Source organism: Boleophthalmus pectinirostris, unplaced genomic scaffold, assembly GCF_026225935.1.
Source record: "Boleophthalmus pectinirostris isolate CB_2022bp ecotype Guang Dong unplaced genomic scaffold, ASM2622593v1 HiC_scaffold_2012, whole genome shotgun sequence".
NCBI classification, from domain to species: Eukaryota; Metazoa; Chordata; class Actinopteri; order Gobiiformes; family Gobiidae; genus Boleophthalmus; species Boleophthalmus pectinirostris.
The window spans coordinates 5,001-16,116 of NW_026571156.1; the positions used below are offsets into that span (position 1 = coordinate 5,001).

General features: G+C 46.6%; 2 protein-coding genes across 2 annotated transcripts in view; both read left to right on the forward strand.

The window, feature by feature from the left end:
* The window catches only part of LOC110156628 (H-2 class II histocompatibility antigen, A-U alpha chain-like), a gene marked incomplete at its 5' end in the record, with an annotated part of 1,835 nt that extends 300 nt beyond the window's left edge, over window positions 1-1,535 (forward strand). Inside the window, 4 exon segments of the mRNA XM_055156861.1 lie at window positions 388-553; window positions 555-631; window positions 743-1,030; window positions 1,225-1,535. Of these exon segments, the coding sequence (XP_055012836.1) occupies window positions 388-553; window positions 555-631; window positions 743-1,030; window positions 1,225-1,346 (653 nt within the window).
* A 1,849-nt stretch (window positions 1,536-3,384) lies between these two features.
* LOC110170515 (DLA class II histocompatibility antigen, DR-1 beta chain-like) overlaps window positions 3,385-11,116 on the forward strand; it is a gene marked incomplete at its 5' end in the record, with an annotated part of 13,592 nt that continues 5,860 nt past the window's right edge. Inside the window, 2 exon segments of the mRNA XM_055156860.1 lie at window positions 3,385-3,534; window positions 3,536-3,686. Of these exon segments, the coding sequence (XP_055012835.1) occupies window positions 3,385-3,534; window positions 3,536-3,686 (301 nt within the window).

Consider the following 11,116-nt stretch of genomic DNA (forward strand, 5'->3'; position numbering starts at 1 on the left):
TACTACTACTACTACTACTACTACTACTACTACTGCTTACTACTACTACTACTACTACTACTACTACTACTACTACTACTACTACTACTACTACTACTACTACTACTACTACTACTACTACTACTACTACTACTACTACTACTACTACTACTACTACTACTACTACTACTACTACTACTGCTACTACTACTACTACTACTACTACTACTACTACTACTACTACTACTACTACTACTACTACTACTACTACTACTACTACTACTACTATTACTATTACTACTACTGTTATTGCTAGATTCAGTAGTAGTAATAGTGTTTCTTTCTATTCCACATAAATACTAAAAAAATACATTTAATAATATTTCTGCTTCTATTTTTGTGTTTTAGATTTTCATGGGGATGTGAATATTCGTGCCTGTTCAGACTCAGACAGACAGGACATGTTTGGTCTGGATGGAGATGTGTTGTACTACGCAGACTTTGACAAACAGGAGGAGGTTTACACTCTGCCACAGTTTGGAGATTCAATAACATGTGAAGGGTGTTATGATGGCTGTGGGTGAACAGGGCACCTGTCAGAATAACCTGCAGAATGCTCGTAAAGGTATGAAGGACGTCCCCCTGCAGATCGGTGAGTGTGATGTTCAGATCATAACATCATTATTCAGTCCTGCACCTAAAGACCCTCACTCTGTCACCATCATGTTTCAGTTGTATTTGTAAAACTCTCCTTGTCCCTCAGACCCCCCCGGGGCCCCTCTGCTCTACCCCAGGGACCACCTGAAGCCCTCTCACCACAACACTCTGGTGTGTCAGGCCTCTGGGTTCTACCCCGCTCCGGTCCGGTTCTACTGGACCAAAGATGGACAGAACGTGACCCTCTCAGCCTCTGTGTCTCAGTCTTATCCTCAGAAAGATGGAACCTTCACCCAGTTCTCCAGACTGGACATCACCCCAGAGGAGGGACAAGTGTACAGCTGTGCCCTGGACCACCCCGGCCTGAAGGGGGAGACCAGGAGCAGGATCTGGAGTGAGTCTGGACTTTATATATACTGAATATATACACATACTTCACCTGTCCTCACCTGTAGACCTCACCTGTCCTTGTCACCTGTGTGTGTGTGTGTGTGTGTGTGTGTGTGTGTGTGTGTGTGTGTGTGTGTGTGTGTGTGTGTGTGTGTGTGTGTGTGTGTGTGTGTGTGTGTGTGTGTGTGTGTGTTACAGCGGTGGAGTTCCAGAAGCCCTCTCTAGCGCCCTCTGTCTTCTGTGCTGTGGGTCTGACTCTGGGGCTGGTGGGCGTGGCCGTCGGGACCTTCTTCCTGGTCAAAGGGAGAGAGTGCTGCTGATTGGACGGCTGCTGTGATGTCATCGTTGTTATTTTGATGTTTTGTGTTTTTGTTTCTTCATGATTTTGTGTAAAATGATAAAATGATGATGTTTGATTCTCGTGTGTGTGACACTGTACATACAAATAAATCTACAAACTCTTTATTCTGTCTGTGAACAACATTAAAGTAACTCTGGAACTTTTCTCACGTCTGACTCCTGTTTGTTGCTATGGAGATGAGTTTACTTTGATATGAGCCCATGTGCAATTATTTATTATTTTATTTTATTATTTTATGTTAAATTTAATTTAACCTGATAAAAAAAACTCACAGACACAAACAAACACACACACAGTTTGTTCATTATTTAGGTTTTAAATTTTTTAATAATAGTTTAAGAATCCAAAATATCTGTTTCTTTTGTGTAAATTGTAATAAATTTTGAACAAAATTCCCAGTGTGATGTGATTCAACATGGAACTGTCTAAAACCCCTAACTCTCTCTACTTCCTGTAATTTTTAACATATTTTTTTACTTTTCTTCACAAATTAATCCACGATTTGTGTAAAAATATAATTTATATTTATAACTGGTAAAAAAAACTTTTATAGACACTTTAAGACCAACAACACACACGAGTGACCAGCCCTGTAGATTTATGTTTTAATGATGTTACAGTAAATGTTCAGCCTCAGGACACAGACAGAAAGAATCTGAGGATCTGTAAAAGTCTCACACAGTTTCTGAGTTTCTGAATTTCTGTGAGTTTAACCAAAGTTTTAAAGTTTTGTTCTTGTATAAATGTGATTTTAACTCCTAGTTTTTCTCCAGAGCTTCTGCAGTTTGAATCATGAATCAAAGTAGAATTTATCATCCAAGAACAACTTGAAATGAACATAATGAGATTATTGTTCAGTAGAAAAGAGACACAGAAAAGTTCCACAGTGCATCTTTAATAAAAGCTTCACGTTGGACTGAGAGGAGTAAAAATGTTGTGACAAAGATTTGAAAAGAAAAAGAAAAAAGAAAACAAAGAGACAGAGGAACCTTGTTTATCTTCTGTCACTTTGGTCCAGCACAGGACCTGGGACCACAGTTTGAGACTCGGGTCTGGAGGCAGGTTCAGACCACAAACCTTCTGGTGACAGGGCGTCACAGTGAGAAGTGCACAGGAGACTCACAGGACTCTGAGTCTAGACTTGTCCTGGACTCAGACTCACACAGAAATATAAACAGATCAAGTTTTTCTTATAAACTCAGAGCTGTTCATTATTATTATTATTATTATTATTATTATTATTATTATTATTATTATTATTATTATTATTATTATTATTATTATTATTATTATTATTATTATTATTATTATTATTATTATTATTATTTGTAAATGTCCATAAAGTCGGACAGATAAATGTAGACGGTGAGTTTCTGACAACAGTCTGCCCGGCAACAGGTGACACTGAGTCACATGACCTGAGTTTAATACAGAGTCACATGACCTGAGGGTTTAATACAACTGCAGAGAGAAAAAGAGTCAGACTGACTCCAGCTTCAGGACAAACACTGTGTCAGAGTCACAGGTCACAGGTCACAGGTCAGAGGTCAGACATGAGGGGGGTCAGTGTGTGTGTGTGTTCGTTCTGCTGCTGCTGCTGCTGGAGATTCAAACAACAGGTGAGACTTTATTTTATTATTTTATTAAACCTCAAACAAACTAAACGACTAAATGTTTATGAACCAAATGTGTCACAGTAAATAAATAAAATGTGATCATCTACTATTCTACATATGTGAACATGTGTGTGTGTGTGTGTGTGTGTGTGAGTTACACATGTGAGTGAGTTCATTTTAATTCATCAGGAACAAATGTGAAGAAAAAGACATTTATATAAATGTGGTCTGAGTGTTTTGTGTCGTATATTTCAGGTTTTGTTTTGTTTGTCGTCACATTTGAGTGAAATTATGTTAAATATTTTTTCCTGTTGTGAGTTTAATGATCTCAGACTCAACTTCATCTATTTGTGTTTTATTTAAACACCTGTCACACCTGTCACACCTGTCACACCTGTCTCTGTTTCAGATGGATTTCTACATGTTTTTTTGGAGCGCTGTGTGTTCAACTCCACTGATCCTGACGACATTCAGTTCATTGCCTCTTATTTCTACAATAAACTGGAGTACGTCAGGTTTGACAGTCGAGTCGGGAAAGTTTGTGGGATACACAGAGTACGGAGTGAAGAACGCAGAGAGATGGAACAAAGATACTGCATATCTCGAGGCATGGAGACAAGAGAAGGACAGATACTGTGTTCACAACATCAACAATCTGGACCAAGCCATCCTCTCCAAATCAGGTGAGTCCAGGTCACATGACCCTGTGTGTATGACTCTGTGTGTGTGTATATGACTCGGTGTGTGTATATGACTCGGTGTGTGTATATGACTCGTGTGTGTGTGTGTATGACTCGTGTGTGTGTGTATATGACTCGGTGGTGTGTGTATATGACTCGTGTGTGTGTGTGTATATGACTCGGTGTGTGTGTATATGACTCGTGTGTGTGTGTGTGTGTGTATATGACTCTTGTGTGTGTGTGTGTGTGTGTGTATATGACTCATGTGTGTGTGTATATGACTCGTGTGTGTGTGTGTGTGTATATGACTCGGTGTGTGTGTATATGACTCGGTGTGTGTGTATGATCGGTGTGTGTTATGACTCGGTGTGTGTGTATATGACTCGGTGTGTGTGTGTCGGTGTGTGTGTATATGACTCGGTGTGTGTATATGACTCGGTTGTGTGTGTATATGACTCGGTGTGTGTATATGACTCGGTGTTGTGTGTGTATGACTGGTGTGTGTGTATATGATTCGTGTGTGTGTGTGTATGACTCGGTGTGTGTATATGACTCGGTGTGTGTATATGACTCATTGTGTGTATATGACTCGTGGTGTGTGTGTGTGTGTGTATATGACTCGTGTGTGTGTGTGTGTGTATATGACTCGGTGTGTGTGTGTATGACTCGGTGTGTGTGTGTATGACTCGGTGTGTGTGTATATGACTCGGTGTGTGTGTGTGTGTGTGTGTGTGTATATGACTCGGTGTGTGTATATGACTCGGTGTGTGTGTGTGTGTGTGTGTGTTATATGACTCGTGTGTGTGTGTGTGTGTATATGACTCGGTGTGTGTGTGTATATGACTCGTGTGTGTGTGTGTATGACTCGTGGTGTGTGTGTATATGACTCGGTGTGTGTGTGTGTGTGTATATGACTGTATGTGTGTGTGTGTATGACTCGGTGTGTGTATGACTCGGGTGTGTGTGTATGACTCGGTGTGTGTGTATATGACTCTGGTGTGTGTGTATGGTGTGTGTATATGACTCGAGTGTGTGTGTGTGTATGACTCGGTGTGTGTGTATATGACTCGGTGTGTGTATATGACTCGTGTGTGTGTGTGTGTGTGTATGACTCGGTGTGTGTATATGACTCGGTGTGTGTATATGTGTGTGTGTATGACTCGGTGTGTGTATGACTCGTGTGTGTGTGTGTGTGTATATGACTCGGTGTGTGTGTGTATATGACTCGGTGTGTGTGTATATGACTCGGTGTGTGTGTATATGACTCGGTGTATGTGTATATGACTCGGTGTGTGTATATGACTCGGTGTGTGTGTATATATGACTCGGTGTGTGTGTGTATATATGACTCGGTGTGTGTGTGTGTGTATATATGACTCGGTGTGTGTGTGTGTGTATATGACTCGGTGTGTGTATATGACTCGGTGTGTGTGTGTGTGATCGGTGTGTGTATATGGTCGGTGTGTGTGTATATGACTCGGTGTGTGTGTGTGTATATGACTCGGTGTGTGTGTGTCGGTGTGTGTGTGTGTATATGACTCGTGTGTGTGTGTGTATATGTGTGTATATGACTGTGTGTGTGTGTATATGACTCGGTGTGTGTGTGTGTATATATGACTGTGTGTGTGTGTGTGTGTGTGTATGACTCGTGTGTGTGTGTGTGTGTGTGTGTGTGTATATGACTCGGTGTGTGTGTGTGTATATGACTCGGTGTGTGTGTGTGTATATGACTCGGTGGTGTTTGTATATATGACTCGTGTGTGTGTGTGTATATGACTCGGTGTGTGTGTATATGACTCGGTGTGTGTGTGTATGACTCGGTGTGTGTGTGTATACGACTTGGTGTGCGTGTGTGTATATGACTCGGTGTGTGTGTGTGTGTATGACTCGGTGTGTGGTGTGTGTATATGACTCGGTGTGTGTGTGTATATGACTCGGTGTGCGTGTGTGTATATGACTCGGTGTGCGTGTGTGTATATGACTCGTTGTGTGTGTGTGTGTGTATATGACTCGGTGTGTGTGTGTGTGTGTGTGTGTGTGTATGACTCGGTGTGTGTGTGTGTGTGTGTATATGACTCGGTGTGTGTGTGTGTATATGACTCGGTGTGTGTGTGTGTATATGTGTGTGTGTATATGACTCGGTGTGTGTGTGTGTGTGTATTATGACTCGTGTGTGTGTTGACTCGGTGTGGTGTGTGTATATGATGTGTGTGTGTGTGTATATGACTCGTGTGTGTGTGTGTGTATATGACGGTGTGTGTGTGTGTATATGACTCGGGTGTGTGTGTGTGTGTGTGTGTGTATATGACTCGGTGTGTGTGTGTGTGTATATGACTCGGTGTGTGTGTGTGTGTGTGTGTGTGTGTATGACTCGGTGTTGTGTGTGATAATGACTCGTGTGTGTGTGTGTGTATATGACTCGTGTGTGTGTATATGACTCGGTGTGTGTGTGTATATGACTCGGTGTGTGTGTGTGTGTGTGTGTGTGTATATGTGTGTGTGTGTATATGACTCGGTGTGTGTGTATGATGGTGTTGTGTGTATATGTGTGTGTGTGTATATGACTCGTGTGTGTGTGTGTGTGTATATGACGGTGTGTGTGTGTATATGACTCGGTGTGTGTATATGACTCGGTGTGTGTGTGGTGTGTATATGACTCGGTGTGACTGTGTGGTGTATATGACTGTGTGTGTATATGACTCGGTGTGTTGTGTGTATATGACTCGGTGGTGTGTGTGTGTATATGACTGGGTGTGTTGTGTATATGACTCGGTGTGTGTTCCAGTGGAGCGTACGCGGTGCTGAGCTCAGCGCCCTCTGCTGGCAGTGACAGGGTCCTGGTCTGCAGCGTCTACGGCTTTTACCCCGAACACATCAGTGTGTCCTGGACCAAACCACCAGCAGAGTCTGACGACCGGAGTGACCACGGACTGACCTGCAGCCAGACGGCAGACTGGTACTACCAACTGCACTCACAGACTCCAGGTACTCCTACTAAAACCAGGACTACTAAACAGGACTGGACCAGGACCAGGACTAAAACCAGGACTAAACCAGGACTAAACCAGGTACTCAGGACCAGGACTAAACCAGGACTAAACCAGGACTAAACCAGGACTAAACCACTGGACCAGGACTAAACCAGGACTAAACAGGACTAAACCAGGTACTGGACCAGGACTAAACCAGGACTAAACCAGGTACTGGACCAGGACTAAACCAGGACTAAACCAGGACTAAACCAGGACTAAACCAGGTACTGGACCAGGAAACCAGGACTAAACCAGGACTTTCTAAACTTGTCTCTGTGCAGGTCTGGAGACCAGATTTCCTGTGTGATTGAACACAAGAGTCTCAAAGAACCAATGGTTCCCTGGTCACTGGGGTAAGACCTCAGGTGTGTGTCAGGTCCCTGTGTGTCAGGTCCCTGTGTGTCAGGTCCCTGTGTGTCAGGTCCCGTGGTCCCGTGTGTCAGTGTGTGTGTGTTCAGGTGTCAGGTGTGTGGTGTCGGTGTGTGTCAGGTGTGTGTGTCAGTGTGTGTGTGTGTGTCAGTGTGTTGGTGTGTGTGTCAGTGTGTGTCGGGTCAGGTGTGTCAGGTGTGTGTGTGTCAGTGTCAAGGTGTGTGTCAGTCAGTGTGTGTGTCAGTGTGTGTGTCAGGTGTGTGTCAAGGTGTGTGTGTGTCAGGTGTGTGTCAGGTGTGTGTGTCAGTGTGTGTGTCAGGTGTGTGTCAGTGTGTGTGTGTCAGGTGTGTGTGTCAGGTGTGTGTCAGGTGTGTGTCAGGTGTGTGTGTCAGGTGTGTGTGTCAGGTGTGTGTTGTCAGGTGTGTGTCAGTGTGGTGGTGTGTGTGTGTCAGTGTGTGTGTCAGGTGTGTGTCAGGTGTGTCAGTGTGTGTCAGGTGTCAGTGTGTGTGTCAGGTGTGTGTGTCAGGTGTGTGTCAGGTGTGTGTCAGTGTGGTGTCAGGTGTGTGTGTGTCAGGTCAGGTGTGTGTCAGTGTGTGTGTCAGGTGTGTGTCAGGTGTGTGTCAGGTGTGTCAGGTGTGTGTCAGGTGTGTGTCAGGTGTCAGGTGTGTGTCAGGTGTGTGTGTCAGGTGTGTGTCAGGTGTGTGTCAGGTGTGTGTGTGTCAGGTGTGTGTGTCAGGTGTGTGTCAGGTGTGTGTCAGGTGTGTGTCAGGTGTGGGTGTGTGTCAGGTGTGTGTGTCAGGTGTGTGTCAGGTGTGTGTCAGGTGTGTCAGGTGTGTGTGTCAGGTGTGTGTGTCAGGTGTGTGTCAGGTGTGGTGTCAGTGTCAGTGTGTCAGGTGTGTGTCAGGTGTGTGTCAGGTGTCATGTGTGTGTGTGTCAGGTGGTGTCAGGTGTGTGTCAGTGTGTCAGGTGTCAGGTGTGTGTCAGTGTGTGTGTCAGGTGTGTGTCAGGTGTGTGTCAGTGTGTGTCAGGTTGTGGTGTCAGTGTGTGTCAGGTGTGTGTCAGGTGTGGTGTCAGTGTGTGTGTCAGGTGTGTGTCAGGTGTCAGGTGTGTGTCAGGTCAGGTGTGTGTCAGGTGTCGGGTGTGTGTCAGTGTGTGTGTGTCAGTGTGTCAGTGTGTGTGTCAGGTGTGTGTGTGTGTGTGTGTGTGTGTGTCAGTGTGTGTGTGTGTGTGTGTCAGGTGTGTGTCAGTGTGTGTGTCAGGTGTGTGTGTGTGTGTGTGTGTGTCAGGTGTGTGTCAGGTGTGTGTCAGGTGTCAGGTGTGTCAGGTGTGTGTGTCAGGTGTGTGTCAGGTGTCAGGTGTGTGTCAGGTGTGTGTCAGGTGTGTGTCAGGTGTGTCAGGTGTGGGGTGTGTGTCAGGTGTGGTGTGTGTCAGGTGTGTGGTGTGTGTGTCAGGTGTGGTGTCAGGTGTGTGTGGTGTGTGTGTCAGGTGTCAGGTGTGTGTCAGTGTGTCAGGTGTCAGGTGTGTGTCAGGTGTGTGTCAGTGTGTCAGGTGTGTGTCAGGTGTGTGTCAGGTGTGTGTCAGGTGTGTGTCAGTGTGTGTGTCAGTGTGGTGTCAGGTGTGTGTCAGTGTCAGTGTGTGTCAGTGTGTCAGGTGTGTGTCAGGTGTGTGTCAGGTGTGTGTCATGTGTGTCAGGTGTGTGTCAGGTGTGTGTCAGGTGTGTGTGTGTGTGTCAGGTGTCAGGTGTGTGTCAGTGTTGTCAGGTGTCAGTGTGTCAGGTGTGTGTCAGGTGTGTGTCAGTGTGTGTCAGGTGTGTGTGTCAGGTGTGTGTGTGTGTGTCAGGTGTGTGTCAGGTGTGGTGTCAGTGTGTGTGTCAGGTGTGTGTGTCAGGTGTGTGTCAGGTGTGTGTCAGTGTGTCAGGTGTGTGTCAGTGTGTGTGTCAGGTGTCAGGTGTGTGTCAGGGTGGTGTCAGGTGTGTGTCAGTGTGTGTCAGGTGTGTGTCAGTGTGTCAGGTGTGTGTGTCAGGTGTGTGTCAGGTGTGTGTCAGGTGTGGGTGTGTGTCAGGTGTGTGTGTTCAGTGTGTGTGTCAGGTGTGTGTGTCAGGTGTCAGTGTGTGTGTCAGGTGTGTGTCAGGTGTCAGGTGTGTGTCAGGTGTCAGGTGTGTGTCAGGTGTGTGTCAGGTGTGTGTGTGTCAGGTGTGTGTCAGGTGTGTGTCAGGTGTGTGTCAGGTGTGTGTGTGTGTGTCAGTGTGTAGTCAGGTGTGTGTCAGGTGTGTGTCAGGTGTGTGTGTGGTGTGTGTGTCATGTGTGTGTGTGTGTGTGTGTGTCAGGTGTGTGTGTCAGTGTGTGTGTCAGGTGTGTGTGTGTGTGTGTCAGGTGTGTGTGTGTCAGGTGTGTGTGTGTGTCAGTGTGTCAGGTGTGTGTGTCAGGGTGTGTGTCAGGTGTGTGTCAGGTGTGTGTGTCAGGTGTGGTGTGTCAGGTGTGTGTCAGGTGTGTCACAGGTGTCAGGTGTGTGTGTCAGGTGTGTGTCAGGTGTGTGTCAGGTGTTGTGTCAGGTGTGTTCAGGTGTCAGGTGTGTGTGTCAGGTGTGTGTCAGGTGTCAGGTGTGTGTGTGTGTGGTGTGTGTCAGGTGTGTGTCAGGTGTGTGTCAGTGTCTGTGTGGTCAGGTGTGGTCAGGTGTGTGTCAGGTGTGTGTCAGGTGTCAGGTGTGTCAGGTGTCAGGTGTGTGTGGTGTGTGTCAGGTGTGTGTCAGGTGTGTGTCAGGTGTGTGTCAGTGTGTGTGTGTCAGGTGTGGGGGTGTGTGTGTGTGTGGTGTGTGTCAGGTGTGTGTGTCAGGGTGTGTGTGTGTCAGGTGTGTGTCAGTGTGTCAGGGTGTGTCAGTGTCAGGTGTGTGTCAGGTGTCAGGTGTGTGTGTCAGGTGTGTGTCAGGTGTGTGTCAGGTTGTGTCAGGTGTCCAGCAGTTGTGTGGGTGTGTGTCAGGTGTGGTGTTGTCAGGTTTGTGTCAGTGTGTTGTCAGGTGTCCAGGTGTGTGTCAGTGTGTGTCTGTGTGTGTGTATTGTGTCAGTTGTGTCCACTGTGTGTCAGGTGTCAGGTGTGTGTCGGGTGTGTGTCAGGTGTGTGTAGGTGTGTGTCAGGTGTGTGTGTGTGTGTGTGTCAGTGTGTCAGGTGTGTGTCAGGTGTCAGGTGTCAGGTGTGTGTCAGGTGTCAGTGTGTGCAGGTGTGTGTCAGGTGTGTGTCAGTGTGTCAGTGTGTGTGGTCAGGTGGTGGGTGTGTGTCAGGTGTGTGTCAGTGTGGGGTGAGTGTGTCAGGTGTGTGTAGTGTGGTGTGTCAGTGTGTGTGTCAGTGTGTCAGGTGTGTGTGTCAGGTGTGTCAGTGTGTGTGTGTGTTCAGGTGTGTGTCGGTGTGTGTCAGTGTGTGTGTCATGTGTGGTGTTGTTGTGTCAGGTGTCAGGGTGTGTGTCATGTGTTGTGTGTCAGTGTGTCAAGTCATCATTTGTGTCAGGTGTGTGTCAGGTGTGTGTGTGTGTCAGGTGTGTGTCAGGTGTGTGTGTGTGTGTGTCAGGTGTGTGTCAAGGTGTCAGGTGTGTGTCCAGGTGTGTGTCAGGTGTGTGTCAGGTGTGTGTCAGGTGTGTGTCAGGTTGTGTGTCAGTGTGTGGTGTGTGTGTGTCAGTGTGTGTGTCAGTGTGTGTGTCAGTGTGTGTGTCAGGTGTGTGTCAGTGTGGGGGTGTGGTGTGTCAGGTGTGTGTCAGTGGTGTGTGTCAGGTGTGTGTGTGTCAGGTGTGTGTCAGGTGTGTGGTGTCAGGTGTGGTGTCAGGTGTCGTGTGTGTGTGTGTCAGGTGTCAGGTGTGTGTCAGGTGTGTGGTGTGTCAGGTGTGTGTGTCAGGTGTCAGGTGTGTGTCAGTGTGGTGTGTGTGGTCAGGTGTGTGTCAGGTTGTTGTGTGTCAAGGTGGTGTGTGTCTGTGTGTCAGTGTGTGTCAGTGTGTGTCAGGTGTCAGGTGTGTGTTCAGGGTGTGTGTCAGGTGTGTGTCAGGTGGTGT